General features: G+C 29.3%; 1 protein-coding gene across 4 annotated transcripts in view; it reads left to right on the forward strand.

The window, feature by feature from the left end:
• LOC129960807 (glyoxylate/hydroxypyruvate reductase A-like) overlaps positions 1–24,687 on the forward strand; it is a 97,483-nt gene that overhangs the window by 39,411 nt on the left and 33,385 nt on the right. The window contains exons 1-2 of one of the 4 annotated variants that reach the window (XM_056074458.1): positions 11,651–11,748; positions 14,571–14,722. The exons of 1 other annotated variant lie outside the window; for it this stretch is intronic. In XM_056074458.1, the coding sequence (XP_055930433.1) occupies positions 11,690–11,748; positions 14,571–14,722 (211 nt within the window). In that variant the 5' untranslated portion in view covers positions 11,651–11,689. Of the gene's footprint in view, positions 1–11,650; positions 11,749–14,570; positions 14,723–24,687 lie in introns of those variants that run through there. 2 more of the 4 variants (XM_056074460.1, XM_056074459.1) reach the window with 2 other exon arrangements.

Here is a 24,687-nt window from a genome sequence, read left to right on the forward strand (position 1 = left end):
AGCGTCAAAATTACATCACATCATTGTGACAAACATGAAAAGATCGATTTCAATACAAATAAAATGAGTTGAAAAGATGCTATTAAATTTCGAAAGGAAGCAATTGAAACTGGAACAAAAATGGCGCAGAAATGATGGAAAGACGTCATCTACCAAAGAATGAAAAAGAAGCAGGCTGTTTCTTGGCAGCTTCGACCAAAATCGGCTAGATAAAGAAAACCCGAAATTACTTGGATAAAAGAAACATGAAGCTATCAAAGAATGGGAGCTTAAAGGAATCCTCCGATAAATATTTGTCTTTTAAGTTAGATTCTGCAAGCTAGAAAATTGTTTTTCAGTTACTGCAAAAAATTCTAATAAATAGACAAAACTGCAGGGTCGGACGATTGTTTATATTTGATGATTTCATTTATCGTGGGTTTGATTAGAGGCGACTTTCTATGTTTAGCTTGAAATAAAGGTCCTCTTAAATTACTTATTTCAATGCTCATCCGAACATTTTGTAAAGTTGGAGTGAAATGGTTTGGTCTATGTTTTATCAACTGTGAAAAGCATTTCACAGTTTGTTAAATTTCAAGCAAAAATTATAAACTCAAGGGGATTAAGCATTGAAAATTCGGCGAAAAACATAAATATATATTTTATAAAACAGAAAAAAAATATTGATATTGATATTCTTGAAACATTTTGAAATTCCATTCATTTAAACAAATATTACGCGGCTTATCAATTAGCCAAAAAGTTATCAGAAGTACCTATTGTAATAAAAGAGTATACTAAATTTATGATAAAATTCTCCGAATAATGACTGAGAAAATAAGTAAAAAGATTTGTGAAATCCAGTGCACTGTTAATGCGTTTTGAGTTTGTGTATTTATTCCAAATGAAATTGTCTCTAGTTCCAAATTTGCTAACACATCTAAACGCATTAATTACTTTGTAATTTAATTCTATATTACATAGCTCTAATTACATTACACTTTCCCTTCCCTCCCCCACAAAAGAATTTATCATACCAAGTTTAATGACGAGGGCATTTAATAATTTGGCCCTTAATTATCTAAATGAAATGAGTATCAATAGGCTCTCATTGGCTGAAATGTTGAAAATTCTTAATCATTAGGATTAAAGTTTCAACTCCATTTTAATGTGGCGGAATTTTTCAAGAATAAAATCATAAATTCTTTCATTTTCTCTTGTGCTTGGAGAAAATTCCATTCTGCTTCGCCCTCGACATGGTAAATGATATCAACCTCCATTCGCTTCCGGAGCATTCAGTGTAATATATTTCGAACTCTCGGCAAAGCTTTAATGATATTTGCAGCATTATCAAACGCTTAATATTCAGAATGTTATTAAATACTGTACGAGGAATGTGGATAGAGCTCAGAATGGAGTTAAAGGAATGAATTACTCGGGACAAGGAGAGGGAGGATGGTGTTTCAGATTTCCCAGAAATTTCAATTACGTTATCATTATGAAGGATTCTGCTCAAATTGCCGAAAACGCGGAGAGACTTAAATCTGATATACGCAGAATTAATGGGAAGTACAACAGGTAATTCAGGGTTTTTTGGTCTAACTATACTCCAAAGAATGAGCTCAATTTTCCTCAGAACTGGAAATTGTGGAAAGGAACTTAATGTTCTGCTAGAAAGTTAAGCTGGAATGGGTTACAACTTGATCATTCAAATTTAATAATCATGTTTATATTACAATCCTCATTTTTAGTTAATATTAAATTAGGTAATAACATTAATGCTCTTTGACTCACATAAATTGCATACATTTCTACACTATAATAGAATAATAGTAGCCGTATAATTACACAATTTTAGTACGTTGATTTACATTCGTTAATTTACACAGATTTATATGTTTGAAAAAATAACATTGTCTTTATATAAATATAAGATAGATAAAAAAAAAGAAATAAAGAAAATAAGTAAAGATTTCCTAAACATATGAATATAAAGGAGAGAAAATATAAATAAAAAAGTCAGATGAAAGGAATGCGCAAGAAGCTAAAATTAAAGGAACGCTGCAGATATAAATTGTAAATTAATAATAAAGGTAGAAATAAAATGCGATACAAAAGATGAATTAAGCCGATTAATACATTAATTACTCATCAGGAGATGAAATCAATATGGAATGCAAAAGGGATTATCACATTTTCTGTAAACAGCATCGAACAATTAGGTGAAAAGATATTGTCTTTTCATTTAAAAGATAAAACTATAATATATCATTTTGAATTAGAGGGAAAGCGTGATACAAGAATGAGATACAATATAAATAAACTAAAATAAAAGTGCATGATAGACCAAATTATATAAAATGTGGATGCTTAAGGGATATACGAAAAAAAGAAATTAAAAGGAAACATACATGAGAAAACATAAATACATGATTATAAATGAGAAAGTACAGTATGAAGGACATATTCCTTTCCGTGTTGAGTGATTTTTATCTTTAACACAATATATATATATATATATATATATATATATATATATATATATATATATATATATATATAATGTGTGTGTGTGTAATGATTTCTCTAAATCTAAATTAAATTCTAATTTTTATCTTAATTTTACACATATTAACTTCATTGTAAAATGTTCTCTGATTTCCTGATCCAATTCCATCTTTTTTTATTTAATTAATACTACACGAGCTCTAAAATTGCTGAAACCGAAAACTTCCATCACTCCGAGTAAAGAGATAAAAATCTGTCAACCTAAACAAATTCTTTTAAAAGATATCTAAATTTCCCTTGCCTAAATCGAGACGTGTAAAGAAATCTCTATCAGAATCTCATAGTATAAAACGGCCGGAAAAAATATTTCTGCCTCTATTTGCACTCTTTTCTCTTTTCGCTCTTGTGTCGTGATGGAGATTGACGTACCTCGACGCTTCTTGCTTGTACATAGACTATGCCTCGCGGGATAGAATAAAAGCGAAGTTTATATATATATATATATATATACTAGCCGCCTTTGGCGACCAGCCGGTTCGCCAATCTTAATGTTCGTTAAAATTTTAATAATTAAATATTTTATGTAATTCCAACTTTAATAGATTCTTCAGCAAAATATTTTAAAACTTCAAATTTTGATAGTCATATAATTCACTCATAATATTATAAAGGCCTTCAGTCATAACGTGATATGTATCTCTCTAATTTTCTGTTACCCCTCGTAGAATTTATGCTTTAAATTAAAGTGTAAAGGATTAATCTGCAATTAATATAATAATATTTTTTACTGAAACAAAGCATTTTTTTTAATAATGTGATTACTGATAATAGAGTCACTGAGCGTTTAAACTTTATGGGCACTAAAGAATATCTTTCTTAATTTATATAATATCTCAAGAATTTGTCAACAAAATTTTCTCAGATTCATCATGAACGGATCGATTCATTAACAATGTTTCATTTTAAATGCATCAAACACTGAGAAAATAAAATGAATCGTTTAAAATAATCGGTCGAAAACAGATTTAAAAAAACTACTTAAAAAACGATGTACTTAAAACTATAAGCATATACAAAAAATATATAACTAACATAAATACAATTTACTTACAAAAGCATACAACTAACCTAAAAGCAATTTAAATCGTTCGTTGTTAATGGTTGCCATGCCAACAATCAGAACACAGTGCGCATGCGTGAATTTTCTTCGCCTTTTACGGTAACGCAAATGCGTGAATTTTTCTACGCCAGTTGGGGTAACGCTATGCAGATTATACATTTTTAATTTCCTTTATTCTGTGTTATTTTAATTCAAAAGTACTTCAAAATGAATCTGAAACATGGATTAATTAACAATGTTTAATTTTAAATGCATCAAACATTAAGAAAATAAACAGAACCGATTGAAATAATCCGCCGAAAAATTTTAACCCTAGCCTCATTACTGTTGGGAGAAAAAAAGAACTAAAGCCTAAATCATTTGGCGTTGGGGGAAATGGAAGATTATTTTGGCGGAAAAGTTGGCGGTGGGGAAAATGGAAGATTTTTTGGGCGGGAAAGTTAGTTTTTAATTAATAATTAAAATTCTAATTAAAATTTCAAAAAAAGGGACCCCAGGTGCACATTCCCGACCTCTAAGGTATACATGTACCAAATTTGGTAGCTGTATGTCAAATGACCTGGCCTGTAGAGCGCCAACACACACACACACACACACATTGAGCTTTATTATAAGTATAGATATAATTTTTGAAGCAGAATCGTGGCCGAAGACAAGGAAGACACTTTGAATTTTTAACTTCGTTTTATTTCCTCCCGGGTGGCTTGATTTATGTACAAGCAGAAGTGACGAGCACAAACACAACACAGAAGGACACAGAGCGAAATGAGGAAAAGCTAATTAAAATTTTATCCCTGTGAATATATACCGTGAGATTTTGATAGGGATTTCCTACACGTGTCGACCACAGGCAAGGAAATCAATCATAGGGATCTTTTAGAAGAATTTGTTTAGGTCGGCAATTTTTTATCCCTTCACTCTTAGCGTGGTAACCACTGACGAAAGCATTTTTACAGAGCTTTCTGTTGCATTAATTAAATAGAAAAAGTGGAATGGGATCAGGAAATAAGAGAATATTTTAGAATGAATTTAATATGTGCTGAATTAAGCTAGGAAATTAGGAAATTAATTAAGTTTAAATTAGATTTTAAAATATCATTATATATATATATATATATATATATATATATATATATATATATATATATATATATACAGTGCTGTGCAAATTAATTGGGACAAACACAAAAATTTTCAGAAATGTTGTTTAATTAGTATAGGTTAATTTACATGCACGGTATAGCAATCTAATACAAAATATGTCCTCCTCTATATTGAATGAGATCCTGTACACGGTTTGGCATGGATTCCACTAAATTAGAACATGAATTTTTCATCTCGTCATCACGAAACCAAACTTTTACAGCATTCTCAATCATTGTTTTCTTTGTTGAGCAGTCCATTTTACTCAGATGTCTCTTTACAATTCTCTACAAATTTTCGATGGGATTTACATGAGGAGAATTACCAGGCCAATCCAAAACCATTGTTTTCTGTTTTTGAAAAAAAATCGTTGTTAGCTTAGAAGGATGGCATGGAACAAGATCTTGTTGAAAGATATCAACACTACCAGCGAACGCTTGCATCATAGTCACAATTTTACTTTCTATTATAGAAATGTATTATTTAGAGTTCATCATCCCTTCAACTAGTACTAAGCTGCCAGATCTTTCAGAAGTAAAATAACCGTAAAACATATGTTTCTGAAGGTGCTTAACTGTTTGAATAAGATGTTGTTCCCTGATGGGTTCTCCACCACTTCGCCTGACAAATCTTGGTCGAAACTCTTGCACAAGAAAATGCGTTTTGTCGCTGAATACAACCTTCTTCCAATCTTGTGCAGTCCAGGATTGATATTTCCTTTCCCAATCCAAATGTTTTTTCTTCATTGCAGGTGTTAATAACTGTTTTTCTATTGGTTTTCTTGCAAATCTCCCAGTTTCACTAAGCCTTCGTCGAACTGTCGATGAATCCACGCTCCCACCAGTAGCTAATAATTCTCTCTGAAGATCTCTACTTGTTTTGTAAGGATGCATTGTACTATTTCGTACAAGAAATTTGTCTGTTCGAAGTGTGGTCTTGCGTTTGCGTCCACATTTACTCTTCATTTTGGAGACACTGCCCCCAAATTCTTTTGCTGATTAATAATCCTAGAAACACTGGATTTTCCAACTCCAATTACTGCAGCAATATCCCTCACAGCCATAGAAGTATGCTGACTAAGGGTAACAATTCTAGTCCTTTTCCTGGGAGTGATATCCATTTTCTTTAATAAACGTCAGAAGGAGACAATTCACACAAGCGACCACTTTTTACAGCAACTGATTGGGAAAATTTTCGACATGTCATGATCACGTGGTCCAACCGGCTTAGACTAGTCAAGGGCAGTCACACGTTCTAAGAAAATGCAGTTGAAAACGGTCTGAGGTAGAAAATCCCCGAGAAAGGAACAATTTTCTTTAAAAATCTGTTTGTCCCAATTAATTTGCACAGTACTGTACGTATATATATATATCGTAACTCTTGTACGCTAATGACGTGTAATGCAAAATCTGGGATAATATCTTTGTTAGAGAGTATGCGGGAAAATTTTGGGAAGACCACTTCTGCTGGTTACTTTATTGCATACAAAATATAGAGAAGATATTGTAATCGTCAAAAAATTTAAACTCGAGATTTTGATGAAACTCACTCGCTTCGGGCCTCCTTGAGTACGAAAAAAATATTGTTGGCATTATTGTTGTCTGTCTGTCTGTCTGTGACAAAGATAATTGAAAAGCGCTTTAAGGTATACGGATGACATTTCATATACACTCTTTGCACCAAATTTGTAGATATATATCAGATTTTGAGCAAAACCGGTTCAAAGGAAGTTTGTCCATCCGATTATTTGAGTACAAATGAATTCAATAATTACAAATCGCAAAGAGCTATCTAAATAAAATTTAGTACACAGGTTTAGCATCTAAAACAAAGATTCGTATCAAATTTTGAACAAAATCTGTCAAGGAGTTAACCACTTATACGTCCATACTTTCTCATGCATGTAAACAAGATAATTCATAAACGCAATGACATAAATCAGTGAAATTTAGTATTTAATTTTGCGACTACAATTGTTGTCGCGATTCACAATTGTACCGACCATACACACAAGAATTTCGTGTCAATTGTACCATACAATTGTACCGGCCGATTCACACAAGAATTTCGTGTCAATTGTACCATACAATTGTACCCGCCGATTCACACAAGAATTTCTTGTCAAATTCTTGTGTGAATCGGTCGGTAAAAGGACGTCCAAAGCACATATTATCAAAATAGATTCAGTAAAAATGCTAGATTCGTTGCAAATATCTGTATTTTGTGACTACTGTGTATGGCGATGGTGAACGCCATTCAAGGTATTTGCGACGTTATCCAAGGTCCACGATTTTATGTAAGAGAAAGGAGGGAAATTAATTGGAAAGTTTACGAGAATGTTTCAGAAAGACCATTCCCGTTGGTTTTTGTCTATGGATTGAAAGGAATTCGAAAACAGTAACGTAAGTGCAAGGAATTTACCTTTGCCCTCTAGGTTGCAGAGATAAATTTTTTTCTATTGTACCACTGAAGGAAGTAACCCCAGAAATTGAATTATCTAGGGCAACCATAAATTTCTTCAAAAATTTCGTTTGATCGAAGAAAACTGATTGTTTCTTTCATTGGGGTTTTAAAGTATTTTCGAGAAAATGAAATTATTCATTAGAGGCTTCAGTACTTTTTACAGTACCATCATGTTACCATAATTTTATTACTTCTTTTTTTTTTCTGTTGAATTGTGTTCTTCAACCAAAGACATGTGTTCTTCTTGCTTAAATATTCTGATCACTTAGAATTTTTTTACCTTATTCTTTCATGTTTTCGACAATCAAATAAAGGTGTAATTATTTCTGAGATACGAGTTGAATTAATATCTTGACAATATTTCGCCCTTTTACTAAAAATATTGTATTTATATATTACCAATAACTGATTTTTTGCCGTTATACCATTCAAATCCTTCAAAAAGGCACTTCCTTGATCAGCTCATATAATGGAAATGACTGTATGGCCATATGCTCAAGAAAAAGAAATTGGATTTTTGGCACCTGTCTCCAAGTACCAGAGAAGCAGAAAATAAATTTTTCGCTATTTCAAAAAGTTGTATTGTAATGTAAATAATAAATAAAATAATTGATATTGACATAAAAAATGGGGAGAAAGTTTCAAAATATGTTGTTGTTTTTTAAAGTAAGGTTTATATGCAGATTTCAGAGAGACCTAATATCTTAAATTTTATATTTTTGAAGTTGAAAATTCATTAAGGTTTTTTCTATTTCAATACGTAATCTTTACGTCGCAAGATTATAATATTTCCTTAAGAATTATTCATATGCGTAATCCTTTTTTTTTAAATTCTTTATATTAAGTTTTATTTTCTTTCATCTCTCATACACCAAATTGAATAAACAGAAAATAAGATGGATTAGTGAACGCATTTCAATTTTGAAATATTTATTTGTATGATTATTAGAAATTTGTTAGTGAAAAATAGACAAAAATCAAATGAAACCGCCAGTTATAGACTTTTATTTTATGAATCATCGGGAAAGTCTTCTAGAAAATTTCTCACATACTCTCCAACTGAGGTCTCCCCCGCTTAAAATTATGGACATTGATAAAAACGCGAATGCCTTGCATAGCATTGACAAACAATAATTACAAAATATAGGTCTTTTGTGTGAATCTAGCAGTTTTTCTGAATCTATCGTTCGGATATTACTTTGGACGCCATTTTGTCGACCGATTGAAACAAAAATTTATTGTGGTCACACAAAAGATACCGAATATCAGTGGTACCGATATCAGTGAATTCGGTTAAGATACCTAATTTCACTGATTTAAGTCATTGCATTTATGAGTTATTGTGTTTATGTGCATGCGAAAGTACAGACCGACAGATGGTCAACTCTTTGACAGATTTGGCTCAAAATTTGATATAAATAGATATTTTAGATGTTAAAACTGTGTGCTAAACTTATCTACTAAGTTCTTTGCGTCTTCTAGTGATGGAGTTAACTTGTACAAGCAACAAGCCAGTAAACTCGGATTTCGTTAACAATTTGATAGAAATCTATAAATTTGGTTTTAAGTCCATATACCAAATTTCATGCGGCTATCTTAAAGCGTTTTTGAGTTATCGTATTCACAGACATGCATAACGCAAAAAAATGAAGTTTACTAATTCAGAGAAATCAGAAATGTGGAGATTCGTCATAATTTCGAGTTCGAATTTTTTGACGATTACAATACTTTATGCTTCGTATACAAGTAAGAAAAGAACGATGATTTTACTGCTAATCTGGCATACCAATTTTTTGCATGACACAGATAGGATTTTTTTTTTTTTTAAACTTTTTAAAAATCGTTTTTGGTAAAAATATTCAAACTTTAGGCCTGTTGCAGGAGACTTAAATATTTTTCAATTTGAATAATACTTTTGTTCGGTAAATAGTGCCCATAGTGACAACTTTTTGTCGAATTCAAAGTTTGAATTTAAAAAAATCGTGATATACCCTAATGTGATTTTACGTGGCCCTAATCATCATATAAAAAAACACTTTTCCACTTATGACCTTTCCTGACTTTGAAAATTCGAAATTAGATGCAAGCGGGCCAGAATTTTCTTCTCTTTTATTTAGTTAGTGTTTTTTATGGTATTAAAAATTTACTAAAAAAATTGCCCATATTAGAAATGTCCAGAAGCTTCTGTTTTAGTGTATAAAGCTCGTACTTTTATTTTCTTGAATGTATATCATTGTAATCTTTAACTTTGAAGATAGAGGATGAGTTTATGTTATGCCTCTTTTGTCTGAGTTCGCTCTTTCTAGGTACATATGATCATATCATTATTCTGTGTCTCAGTGTTGGATTTTTCAGTCAATACAACAGGATGTGTATTTCAAACTTTTTCGAATCTTTAAATAGAATTTTAAGTAAGTTAAAAATTAAATTAAATTAAAAATGTCATCATATAAAAATAATTTTTAAGATAATTTCAAAAATTATCTTTTCAATGATATAAATTTAGTATGTAGTTTTAACAAATCTTAAAATATGATTTGCAACAGTAGTTTTTATTGTTGAAATTTAATTCAGACTTCAATGTTTTATAAAATTTTTAAATCGTGTTTTTTCTATTTTTAGAGATTATTATATATCAGATACGTTTTTTAAAACAAGAATGTTACTTTACTTTTAAGCTATGAAAAGGCAGTAAGTCATTTTGTAGCTTGCGAATGTTAGGTTTTCTTTCTCTCTCTGATTTTAAGCATTAAGTAATTTTATTTGAATGTCAGATTTGTCATGTGAAAGCTATTAAGTGCATATGAACTATTTAGAAAATTTTTATAACCTCTAAAATGATATATATTTTTAAGTATGCATTTCCTAAGAAATAAAATTTTTCTTATTTTAAAAATACCTGTAGCTATAAATTTGTTATTTACAAATGCGTTATAATTAGATTAAATATATAATTTTCAACCAAGAAGTATAATTAATGTGAATCGCGTATGACTTCAATGGTTAAATTTTTTTTTATTCCAATCAAATACATTTTTTCGCCAAAAATTAAATTTCAAAAATATTTTACAGCTTATGTTAGAATGTTTCTAACATAAGCTGTACTAACATAGCTGTAATGATTATATGCCTATAGTAATGTTTCTAACATTACTATAGGCATATAATCATTTATATTTCAGAATTATATTTTGCACATGATGTATTTTTTTATTTAAATTAATAATTTATATTGCAGATATGACTTTTTATTTTCTAGATTTATATATTTTTGCATTTCATAAAGTAGTAATTTTGTTCACAAGATGGTAATTTGTGAGTGCTTTAGTATAAAAACATTCACAATAATTAATTTCTTATTCATTTGTAAATATTGAATATTATATTGATATATTGAATAAATAATCAAATATATATCTTATAATTAAATTTTATAATATAAAGTTATTGTAATTTAAATTAATTTCATACTTTAACGGAGTAATTTTCTAAATATGTGAACATTAAGTCTTTTAACAGTTAAATGTAAGGACTAAATCATTAAGTTGATTAGCTGCAAAACGAGCGTGACATTTTCATTTTGTTGAAGTATCAAAATTTACTTCATATAGTAATACATTTATTGCGAACTGTTTCCTTTATTTTGTATGTTTCAACTTAATATCCAATTTTTTGTAGCAGTTAATGTTTTCAAAGTGCCAAAAATTAAGTAAGTTCAAGAGTTATATGAATGTTGGGTAATATCTCAAAATCAAAGCCAGTTTTAAATCTAGAAAGGCAAGTCGCATACGTCCAAAAATATTTTATTTAAGTTCCATTAGAAGTTTAATCTTAGCACTCCCTTCTATGAAGTTTCAGAAAAGTAGAGGGATTGATTTTTTTTAACAAAATGGTGGGAAGAGCGCTATTTTGGAATTTTCCCTTGGTGTCATTTTATGCAGATACGCCTCTAGACATTATACTTTTATGGAGTTCGGTATTTATGATCTTCATTTAAATATTAAATGCATATTTCTGTATTGAAAGCCTCTTAACATATAGTTCGCAATGAAGAATTAATTTGTTGAAGAAAATTGCGTTACCATCGTTTTAGCTACAAAAATATTTATTTTAATCAACTCCAAAGAACAATGAGCTTATAAGAGCACTATAGAAAGAAAAAAAAATTAAAAAAAATACTAGCGAAGCGGGAAAAAGTGAAAACATTTTCCGTCATAGTTACAGTTAATCTCATGCTTAAGAAGAATTGCTTAATAATACAGTTAACAATGAAAAGTTGGAAAATAAAAATTATGCAGTCAAATAGTTAAATGAATGAAATTTCCACTGATTTTTCTCATTATTTGCTTTATTTCTTTTGTGAAGGAGACAACTTGTATTTAAAAGACACCTTATCATAAACTCAGTGACTAGCTATTCCACAAATACATCTAAACTCACGATCTCTGAAAGTGTAAAAGAAATCAAACTTATGGAATGTTTGGATTTGGAAGCGGTACAACTTTAGTTAAAATTTTCTCTATTATTACAGTTAGGTAAAATAAAATAATTTAACACTTTTATTATTTCAAAAGTTGTCATTCCAATACGTTCTCGGAATGACAACTTTTTTGTTGAAACATACATTGTTATTAAATATTTAATACGATTTTATTATTCTCCATTCCTGTTCCTTATGCCGCTTACTAAATTAAATACTTAGTTTTCATTTCTTGAATGGAAAATTATAACTGCAATTTAATATATTATATATATCGGTCAATTTTATCTATATGGTGTGTTTAGTCTGAATTCCATCAAATATCCATTCTATGTAAAATCTTGGTTTACACTTTAAACACACTTTACCCGTGTGTTTAAAGTGTAAACCAAGGTCTTGGAAACGTGTTTTGTTTTTAGGACTATCCTGACTCTGACTGAAACGAAACCATAATACAGTATATTAGATTACATTGGAGCTAATTATTTTTAATTAATTAATAAAAGTTTTGTGCTATCCATGGTATTTTCTTATATAATTTTATGTGATTTCTAAAATTGGCCGTATAATTTAAATGCTGCTAATAAGTGCACATTTCAGTAATGTATTTTACATGAGTTGCTGGTCTGTGTATTATATTATTTGAATGTCTTGTACTGTTAGTACTTTTCTTATTTATGCTACATTTGTCTTCAAATTTACTCGCTGTTCAAACAAATTAAGTCTTATATCTTCAATGCTTTCCAGTTTTTACCTATATTATCTGCTTGGACTTGCATAAATCCTCTCTTCTATCTGATTATTTTAATTTATAAAAATTATTTTTACTGTATTAAACTTAAAGTTATTGTAATATAGAATGACATTCCTCTGTTCTAATTAACTTTATTATCAGAGTTCAGAAATGAAAAACCTTTTTTCTTTATACTTAGCTATTGCATGTAAATTTATCATCTCTGATTTACTGAGGGTGATGCTTATGCTGAATCCTTTTAACGTAATTGGTTTATGAATTTAAACTATTAAATTTAAAATGTGATATTTAAATTTTATGTCATAAAAGTTGTAATTTATTTTCTTTCTTTTTGATGAAGAATACTTGCTCACTTTTGATTGTTAATTGGCTTTTACCTATTTTCACTATTTGTATTAGTTATCAAAAGATTATAAATTTATTATTGGTAATACTTGAACTAATTGAAAGATGTCTCTAACTTGTTTTATCTCAATTTTTAAATATTATAATAATACTACTCAATAAAAGAATGGTTTTACTTCCATTTAATTTTTTTCGGTTTTTATTTGTTATGCAATTCCTTTTTATATATCCAAGTCTAATCTTTTATTAAAAAATAAAGGAAAACTTATTAGACTCCATGTAATTTTATAATTTTCATTAAATAGCTGCAACAAAAATTTATTAGCCTGAATGTGTGAAAATGCCTCCGAATACTATGTTTTTATATATGTAATAATATCATTTTCATCTTCATGCTAGGTAAACTACTTTAATTTTCACTGTCTTTGATCATTTCGAAGTTCCACTTGGCTTTGTAAACCTCTTCAAAATGCTGAACTATTTGATCTGTTGTATTCTAAATTAAGAGTATTTTCCCTTTTCAAAGTTATATATAAAAACAAATATTATGTCACTAATTTAACACTTGTTTTCTACATTTTTACATTCTCTAGATTTTTGCCTAGTATTCACAGACTGAAAGATAATTTTTCAGTTAATAAAATTATTCCATTCCTTATTATCCTTAAACATCATGCAATGACTGCAATAAAAGATATTTAATGCGAAAAGAAATAAATGTGCAAATACATGTAACATAATGATATTCAGTATATATTAGTAAAAATATTTTTAAAAAAGAGCAAGTTTTATTATGATAAATTGTAAATCAGTTTTAGATTTGAAGCATATTATTATCAATAATGTAAGATGAATTTAAACCCTTCAAATAGTATTTAAAGTAAATCCGACAATCATAAGGTAATGTAGCACACATTTGTTAATCAGTAAAATTCATATAAAGGCTGATTATAAAGACATGGCTAGATTTTATGTATTTGAAATTAGAATTTAAAAAAAAAAGAAATTACTTTCAATGTATTTTTAGGTATGATTAATAGGATACAGCAGATCAGTGTCAAACTATTAGTTACAATAATTAGATTTTGAGAGTCACAAGAGAAAATGTTTACCTTTTAATGCAATTGGCGAGAAAAAGAAGTAATTTTAAAAGTAATTTGAATTTTTTGCATATATATATATATATATATATATGTGTGTGTGTGTGTGTGTGTGTAAACATTTTTTTTAAGCAGAATGGTGGCGGAAGACAGAGAAGACACTTTGAATTTTAACTTCATTTTATTACATCCCAGGAGACATGATTTATTTACAAGCAGAAGCGACGAGACACATCACACAGAATGACACAAGAGCAAAATAGGGAATAGCTAATGAAAAATTTATCCCCATGATTATATACTGTGAGATTTTGATAGGGATTTCTGTACACATGTTGACCCAGGTAATCGAATTATAGAGATCTTTTAAAAGAATGTGCTTGGCTTGACAATTTTTTATCCCTTCATTCTGTGGGAACTTGTTGATCTCAGCAATTTTACAGAGCTTCTATTGCATTTATTAAATAAAAAAAGGTGGAATTGGATTGGGAAATAAGAGAATATTTTAGAATAAAGTTAATATGGGCTAAATTAAGCTAAAAATTAGGAAATTAATTAAGTGTAAATTAGATTTTAAAATATTACATATATATATATGTAATTATTAAGTTTAAATTAGGTTTTAATATATCATTACATACATATATATCCTTGCTTTTATTTATTTGTTTATTTTAGATATCCAAGATTCAGAATGGCAGCTTGTTTTTCTTCTGGTTCTGTGTTAGCTTGCCCACGAGTGTATGTCATATCTCACATACCAAATATGGCAGAGTGCTTAAAAGCATGTGCCTTACCAGGAATTGAAATAAAATCTGTTGATGTATCTGGTAATTATATGTTTTTGATTTAAAAATATTTGCAGTTAAAGCAGTGGCAGAGTGAGAGGTGGTGTTTGATGTGCCAAGTAACCCACTTGAGGGAGGTAGTAATGTAAAGACAAATTTTTTTCTTTTGACGTTTAAAAGAAATATGGCAAATAGGTAAAAAAGAACAACACTCAAATGACATTTATTTTCTGTGCCATTGAAGCAAAACTGTATCACTAATATATATATTTAACAATACATCATAATATTTTATAGGTTTTGAACCATACTTTTATGACTTGATTACATCATATTTTATGTTATAATGAAGCATTGAAGAAAGTTTTTTAATATTAAAACATTGTCATCTGTAAATATTTTTCCTGAGAGAAAACTAAACTGCTTACTTTAAGGGCTTTAATTTTTCTCAGATTGCTTCATATATGTGTTCAAAGAAGTTTACCACCTAATTGTTTACATATAATTCTCGCGCATCATAAAAAATTATACTTTTCTTGTAAAGGAAATGCTAGCACAGTTTTAGGTAGGAGTGGATTTAGATATTTTACAACCCGAGGCATTCCACATTATGCGCTTCTTTTTTTAATAAACTAATCAATTTAATTTCTCATTTCAACACATTTTTAACATGTTAATAATTTATTTTAGAGTATTTTTAATTTTATTAGCTTTGTGAAAAGGTTATCCATTATGATTACCAACTTAATTATTTGGCAACTAAGAAAATGTAGTTTTTTAATCAGCCTGCTTGTGACCCAAAGAAGCTGCCTGGTTGAAAATGCTTTCCTTTCATTCTCTTCTAGTTTGTATCGATCTCGAAGTATTTCAGAATTGGATTTATCCTCACCGCTATTTCTATAAGAGCTATCCTTGATTATGAATGATTTTTTTTTCCTCCATCAACATAACTACTTTCTTTGTATTGTTTAGAAAAGTTGAAGTTATGCCCCATTAATAAATACTCATACATCTTTATTATAAAGTAATTTTAGGCTTGTATCTGTGTTTAGAGGATGTTAGGAGTCATTTTGTGTAGACATCTAATGAGAAAATTACATATTTATGTATTATTGTAATTTGGCTTAATAGTTCATTGATTTAGAAATAATGGGAATTTTTATTATGTTTTATCTGAAGATTTCAGAATTGCCTATTTCTATATCTCTAGTCTTTGGAAATCATAACAGCAAACTTTTACAGTAAGGCATTTTCAGCTTGCGTAATTTTTAAAAAAACTTTTTTTATAATTGAACAGGCAAAGCTCTTAAAAAGTTCTCTGCTATTAGAAAACAAACAAAATGCATTCCAAAGTCTGTGCAATATTATTTACAATTCAATTATTTATATTTTTCTGCATAAACGTGTGCAATTGAACTCTATATATGGTTTATAAGAAAAATCTTTTTTAATAAAAAGAAATTATTAAGATGTGGCTGTATGCAAGAGTGAACTATTTTAGTATGCTTGTTAAGAAAGTGGAAAGATTTACAAGTGAAGTTTCACATGGAATTTAAAATCCTTGATCTTGTTATTTAGTTCAGTGTAAATTAATTAGTTATAAAATAAATTTAAGAAAAGAGAGTACTTTTTCTCAAAAATTATATTTTAGAAAGAGAAGAATCTTTTAAAGTAGTAAAATTTATTTGAATATGTACTAAACATTAAATTCTATTTCGTAGCCTAATGAGAGGAAGCAGATAAATGATAATATATATGAAATTACGAGAATAAATTAAGTAATAGGCATGTAAATTTTTCATTTCTCTTAGCCCTGTCCTCAATCAATTTTCCTCACAGAAAAATGGATTACAGCTTTACTGTATATTTTTAAACAATAATTACATATAATGCTTTTGAATAAACATTGCACTTATATGCTATCTTTAATTTTCTTTTATTTGTTTCAGCTTTCAAAGTTTGTTTAATTCTTTAAATTTCAAAACAAATTGTATGCTTAAAATCACTTCTCCCCTCTGTGCTAGAATCAATACGAACATTTTATTATTATTCGTTTCAGCATTCTGAGATGACCACTTTTTGACAATTCTGTCTAATTAAGGAGAGAGACGTGGAAGGATGAGTGCATTTCCGGAATTCTTTGACATTGATTTTCCCCTTATTAGATACATTTTTGTTTAATTTTGGGAATATTGTGTTGTTTCTGACCGCATTATTTTAATTCAGTCTGTGAATAATCCGGGTTTGTTTTACTGTTAAATGTAAACTTCTCCTCCTTTCATCTTTTCTCTCAACCCTATTTTGACAAATTCAACCCATCCTAATGCATGCACAAAAGCGTGGAGGGTTTTAGAATGCGTTGTCAAACAATAGACTCACTGTGCTTTAAAATTTTCTAAAATTTTTATTTTATTATATGAGACATGAAGAAATAACAATGAATTGAATTAGTGCAATTGAATAATCAAAGAAAATGCATTTAAATAAAAGAAATGGAAAGAAAGGTTTGATATTAATGTATATTTATCGTAGAAGAAAAATTTAATTTTGAGTTCCGTAATTTATAATGACCACATAACTGTCTTAAGTATAATTTTTTACAATTTGTTGGGATGAAGGCTTTTTCTTCCACATTTATCTACAAAACTGATTATGCTCTACATGCATACTGTACTTAGCATACATAGAAAATATGTAGAATCATTTTCATCCTATGGTACTGTTATTTTTCCTGTTATGATGTGACATCAAAAAGAAGAGTCTCATGGTTAAATAAGTTTAAAAATATTCTGCAAACCTATCCCCACCCTTTATCTAATAAAACTATAGTTCTGAGAATGATTTATTTCTTTGTTTTAGACATGTGCATAAATATTTCAATCATATACTTTCTGATTAGTACAGGGTTGTCGAAGTTAAACTTTCCCAAGTTATAGATCACTGCAAGCTGTAATATACATAAGTCAGGATGCATGGGTGTCTTGAGACAATGAATTTTTTATATTTTGATCAAATATGCTTTGATTTCAAGGAAATTAGAACTAAAAATTTTCTCTTAGAGTCGAATGTTTCTTTCACCTCCACACCCTCTTTGTGATCCAGAAACTATCAACTTTTTAGTTGCTATAAATTATTACTTTAAAAGTTTATCTTTTTAGCTGTAACACTGTATTGGTTATAGTTTTATGCAGAAAGGTATTTTTATATGGGGGGGGGATGGACATTGCAGAAAAATTGTTTTCAAAATTGATTAAACACCCTTTGAGTTTGCAGGAAATGACTAATAAAGAGTTCCTTCCTTTGAGAGAAAAGCTTTCCCATCCATTTGAAATTTTGAAAATGTCTCAACTGTAAAAGGGTTATGTGATATTTATAAAACAAGCTGTTATCATTTTTTTAAAGTTATAGGTAATTAAGTTTGTTATGATTTATTTTGCATTTAATTTAAACTTATATCCGGCTTACTTTTCCTGTAAAAGCATATTTATATAAAAAAAGATGCATGTATTTTATTAAATTGAACCAAATAAATGTTTTTTATTTATCCAACTTGAAATGAAAAAAAAATAGTATTTAGTTACACATTTGAAATGCCATGCTGTTTCATATTTTATTTTATTAATGCTGCTCTAAAGTCTATAAGGCCAAGATTATGCTTTTTTTTTTTTTTTTATCTTCTTTGATTATGTCTTTTGCTTGGGCTTTGGTTTCATCATTTCTTGCATATAATGCATGTTAGCTTTCACACTTTTGTATATTTCTTTGTAACCTTGATTGATTCATAAGTAAATAGGAGCAATATTTTAGGTGTTTTTGTTCTTTTAAATAGGCGTCAACGATTTGTTTACTGATTTCCATTCACACCTAAATGAGTTCTAGCAATGTCCTTGCCATGTTTACATCGCTTGGAAAGTGAAAGGGATTATTAACTGTTGAAGTGCAGCTTCTGTAGTTAGCGATAATTTTGAGAAGGCAACAGCAGCTCTCGCTTTATCTACTAGTTTATTAAAACAGTTATTCAGAATTTTCTCACTTCGCATTGTACAATGTGACGTTTAACTTTTCTTGCTTAATTCCACCATCAGTGGAATTTGTTTAATGAAGCAATCAAGAATAGGTAGAACAGTTGTATTGCCTCCCTTTTCTGAAAATATGTCACTCCCAGTAACTGCACGAAGGTAGAAAATGATTAGTTTATAATCCAACAAAATTGAAGTTGCAATTCAATAGAATTTTAGGCATTTGAAGTGTTGGAAAATATAATTGGCAAGTTTTAATCAAAATATTGAAAAGGTCAAAAGTCTTATTATAAATTGTGGGAATTAATTCTGATTATATAATCTCATTACCAGAGTATAACTGAAAGAGAATTTTCCTTCAATAAAAATATTGAGGTTGAAAAACTTGAAGAAGAAACATATGTTGTAAAAAAATTTCTCACACCTGAAATGAAAGCTTAAACTTTAAAAACTTAAAGAAGGAACATATGTTGTAAAACATTTTGTCTCAGCTGAATTGACAAGAATGTGGTGGAATAAAGAATTTTCAAATCCTCCCCCCTCCCCCGTAATTGCAAAAAAGATTAATTTAAATGCGTTAAAAAAATGGATTACAACGATTATATTCTCAAAATGGTGAGAAGCGTTAGATAAAGAAACACATTACAGATAAATTAAATGATTTAAAATTAAAAAGGTCTAAAGAGAAATCTGTGGACAAATTAATTGAAAAGACAGAAGAGAATATTGATTTTAAAGTGCTTAGCAGAATTAAATAGTTTTAGGAATTGAGGCTTTAACGGAGTCATTTAAAATGTAAATTTCAAATATTTTAATTGCACACTCTTTTAAATTCAATTGTTTAAATGTTAATAAAGAATTCTTAATTTGATCTATCTCTTGCGTTTCCCCCTTCTTACTTCTAAGTATTGGCCAAAAGTAAGTTTAAAAATTCTTATGGAATTAACATTTTTTAAGGTGTTTTGTTTCATCCATTGTGTAAATGTGTTTGTGAAGTCAACACTCTTTAGTTAGAATGAAATTAGTAGTTATTGTGTAGTTTTTTAACAGTAAGAGTTCTTGCATTGTGATTTCGAAACTCACTTTGAGCTGCAGGTGTTAGCTTATTAACTGAAGATGAGCACAAGTGTCCTTAGTGCTCTTTCCTTAAGCATTTCGAAGTAGTAAGAAAGAAACCGAGCATTTCTATATTTAAAATTGGTAATTTTATGGTCCTTGCTAAAGTTCTTTTCTTCAACAAGAGTGAGAAACCTGTCGTAAGTAAAAAAAGAAAATCAACATGTGGGCCAACTACAGCTTCCTTGCTTGTTGTTTTCATTTGTCTTTGTTTTGGTACAGTCCTCTCCAAAAAAAAAACTTATAACTCCAGTTTTTATTTTCGCACTTTTACAAAACTGATCATGATGGGAATGATTCAAAAGAACATGTTTATTTATCCCCCCCCCCAAAAAAAAAAGATTGCATTAGCTTTATTCACTTAAACGGGAAAAAAAACTATCGACTGAGCGGTTTACAGGGTATGCTATTTGATTTCGAGCTACCAAATTTGGTACATATATTTTTGGAGGGTGGAATTGTGCGTCTTAGAGCGATTTTTAAAATTTTAATTAAAAATTAACCTCAATTTTGACGTTTCCGCGACAATTTCCAAAAATATTACAGTATAAAAATAATTTAAACATCATCTTAAAATTAAAAAATATATATCTCTTTTCAATACTATTATTTTGCGCTATAATTTTTTTTTATTTTTAATTAATTTTAAGAATATTTAAGCTTTCTATTCGAACCTGGTTACAATCACCGAAATTAATAGAAAGAAGCGTGAGAATGCATGCAAATAATAGGATTGTTATGTGACGAGAACAAACGATTTACTGGCTAGAGTGAATAAGAATGGCATTAGTATTGCTACTGCTAATCACACATAACAAATCAGCGTGAAAGAAAAGGGCAGTTTATTTAATATCATAAAACGAGATATTCAGTGAGAATATCTTAGATTCAGTGATTAAATTGTTTTGAGTTACGCCATCTTAATTTGCATATTTCAAGAAAAATATAAAATCATTTTTGTAAACCAGGTAAGACAGTAATTCTAAACCAGAGATAGGAAAGAATCTTACATGGGTATGAATTCTTTTTAATACCTCTATAAAAAAGCACTTTTCATTATGGAAAGCGAAATATATAAATATAGTTGGCTTTCATTTAGAAATAAAGTCAGTTTTTATTGAACTTATCTGAAATCCGTATGTTAAACGAAATTTAAAATATTTCAGTTATGGGTTTGATTCTCAAATTTTATTCAGAAATTCATAACTATGCATTACTTGCTCAATCAGCCATTGGTAATTAAATCTCAACAAAAAAGACGAGAAAATATAAATGAATTGTTAAAAATAATGTTCCAGTAACATAATTATTCTTATAATAAGAAATGCTACTTAATACTCTACGTCTGATAAATCAATTGATTAAATATATTTATTTTTGGATAAGTGTTGGAATTCTTGGTTTAACCAAAATACGATTTAACCCTTATGCGCATGCGCCCATTGGTGACGTCAAGTTCCATGATCTCGTAGATACAAAAGTAAGTTTAAATTTTGTTGAAGTGTAAGAACTGAACAAAACGGGATTGTATGACATGTGTTAGAATTCGTGCATATGAAATGAAATATGTAAATAATTATATGTACCTGTGTCTTCGTCCAGAAAATAAAAAGGTGATAAAATAGAGAATGGTGAGCCGTTATTTGATTAATGAGTCCGATGATTTGAGGACTAATTCATTTGTAATATCGCAGTTCTTTTAATTTAGAAGTTCCTGGAAAAACAGGTAAGAGTACATTTTTTCTTACATTTAGATATTTTTAAATTTGGGGCCTAGAAATCCCAAAAATAAGAAAATAAATTGCCATTTTATACTAAAATAATCTCTTCTAAAATAATCTTTATACTAGCAATTGAAATAAATGTTTCACTACGAGTAGGCTTTTGAGCACGCTGCAAGTTGGTGTATTTAGACAATTATCGCTCGACAGTAGGAATTTTGCAGTTTTTTACAAATATTTCGAAGACTATCGCAGATCTGCACGTAATTTAATAGGATTCCGATGTTTTAGTATCTCGGCTATACTCGTGTAAAAATTTTACTAGGATATAATTCACTTTTTTCTCACAGTCGTGTTTAAAAATTTGTAAAAACCATGAGTTATTTTTTATTTATGAATTCATTTTATCACTTTGTGTAATAACGTTATGTTCGTTTAATAGGCAAACAAATTTTAACATGTATGTTAGTTTCCGAAATATCACTATTTTTTTTTTTTTTCATTAGCCTAACAATTTTGATTGCGCCATTTCATAATTACCCATTACGCCTAACAATTTTTCCACCGATTCAATTGCTTACCATAATAGTTCTCCGAAAAAGTTTCTTACACTTCTGATGAAATTTCGAGTTACCTATTCACATGACAATTACTCAGCTTATCAGTTTATAAGGGTTGCCACGTCACCGGAAGAACCTGGAAAATCGGTATAAGGCAGAGAATTTTTAAAAAATTGAGCGAAATACATGGATAATTTGAAAATTTTCATTAAAACCCGGAAAATAAAGGGAATTTTAAGTTTCTTGGCTATTTTTTTCCCCATATAAAAATACCGATCTCTTGAAGATTGCAAGAATAAAAGACCGTAGTCCTCTCTTCAAAAACGGAACAAAACTATTCGCGATTGCGTAATGCGGAAACTCGCATCTTTTCTACTCTCTCCCTTTTATCTGAATCAAACAACCCAGTTTCGATTTGGAGACGGTTTTTCTTTTTTTTAAAAATATTCCCAAATTTGCAGCTAATGAGCATGCGCGAGACTTTTATAAATGTGTGAAAGATTAGAATGCATTTCTGTGGCGGGAATAGCAACATTTAAGATGCAGACGCAACCGCGGTAGTATTTAGTCACTTGCACGTGAGTTTATTGAATGGTTTGTGTATTATTTAAGAAATTGTAAGCTTATTCAGAGTAGATTAGAGAATTTTTTAAACAATTATTTGCTGAAAATCCATATTTAATTCAGATTGGGCTAAAAAAATATGAAGTAAATCAGTTAGAAAAGTTCCACAAATTCCGTTAGCTGTGTACTGTCAGCTTTTTAAGAAGATAATAAGTTTAAGTAATATGGGAAAGCAAGCACATATTAGTCATACCAAAAGAAAAAACATACAAAATTGCGTGCCTGTACAAAAAAGAGGTAATTTGTATTGGACCTTATATCTAAAAGGCATGCAGGAGAAAATGACACGTAAAAATTGATGTCTGAAAATAAGCCGATTTCTGATTTTTTTTAATTCAAGAACAATCGCAACTGTGCACCCACAGGATTATTATGGTTACGATATTTGTATATGCCTATGGACTGTCACACAGCGCCATGTAGTGATGGTTTGGGTAATTTTTGATAGATAAAACTTCCATCATTTCATTATGCCATTACTCAATTTTTATGAAATTCTGCTGTATAATATTTGATATGGATGCTTCGCAAATGTAAACTTTTAAAACGGACGTCGTGTAGGTAATCGAAAAAAAAAAAAAAAAAAAAAAAAAACCCCGAATTTTTTCCTACTTTGACGAACAAGTTAATTGGGCAGAATAGCGGATGTATGATTCACTTATGTCTTTTCAGCCTGTAGTTTTTGGTAAAATAACCGGCATTACGACAAACGAATGAGGGGTCGCATTTTGCCGATTATTTTTGTTCAGCCGACTGAGAAATCAACACGATGAGTGAAATTCTGTATGGATTGTTACTGTTATCGATTTTTTGATCACTTGTCGGTGGAAATGTTAGAGAGAATTAGAGTATTTTTTATTATCTAAGACTGTTGTGTTAGGATAATACAACGAAAGCATGGACGCATTTCGACTTGTTTGCGCTGATTCAGTTTTTACTGAATATCTAAGAAACGAAGCAATATTTTATTTATCCAAAAAGAATTTACAACAATAATTTCGAAAGATTTTCAATTTCATTATATTTTAGGTGCCATATTTTATTACTTTCTTTTAATGAAGCCCATGTGGATGGTACAATGAATTCATGGGTGACTTCCCACTCTTTTTTCCCTGATTCAAATTTTGCTGAACACTTAAGAAAAGACGCGATATTTCATTTATCCAACCGTCTCTTTTTGTGGCGATAAATTTGCATGATTTTTTACTTTATTATAAAGGGTGGTCACAAACTCTTTCCCTGGTTACAAAAAAGAAAAAGAAGTATTGAAAGTGATATATTGTAATCAAAACAATAATTTTCATATCTAGATTTTTAATAAAGCCATTTACGTTTGCAGATTTTTTTATGAAACCTTTGGTAGCTCAGAGAATGTTAAGGCCAATTCCCACTAAGTATTTTTCAACTTTTCGGTTGTCACCCTAGACACAGAATCTGTGATGTTAACTTTGAATATATCCTATCTTCAATTGGCAGTGAAAATACTTTGACCTTTATATTAGTCCTAAATAGGGTTGGATGATGACCGAACTTCATCATCGCGATATATCGACCAACATATATTGATATTTTTCGATATATCGCGATATCATTATTTATTTATAGTTATTATAAATAGCATCTCTTAACAAACTGACTAATCAAGACAACTCCAAATTAAAGGAAGTTTCATTTTGTATAATAAAAATATCTTGTTCTTTTTAATAAAAACAGTTAGAAAATAATTGCGTTACAACCCCTTTAATAAAGTGTGCAATGCCAAAGCAGTGTCTGCGTTTTACAAATTATCGTATTGCGTTCTTTCAATCATGTATTTTTTTAAATTTTACCTTTTTTACTGCTGATTAAAATAAAACTCTTCAATTTCTTTCATTCCTTATTTTTTTAAAAAGGAAAACGACATAATAATGCCTTTAACAAGTAAAATTAAGTAGTTTTAATAATACCCGAATTCGAAATCTGATGTT

The sequence above is a fragment of the Argiope bruennichi genome, chromosome X2 (assembly GCF_947563725.1).
Source record: "Argiope bruennichi chromosome X2, qqArgBrue1.1, whole genome shotgun sequence".
NCBI classification, from domain to species: domain Eukaryota; kingdom Metazoa; phylum Arthropoda; class Arachnida; order Araneae; family Araneidae; genus Argiope; species Argiope bruennichi.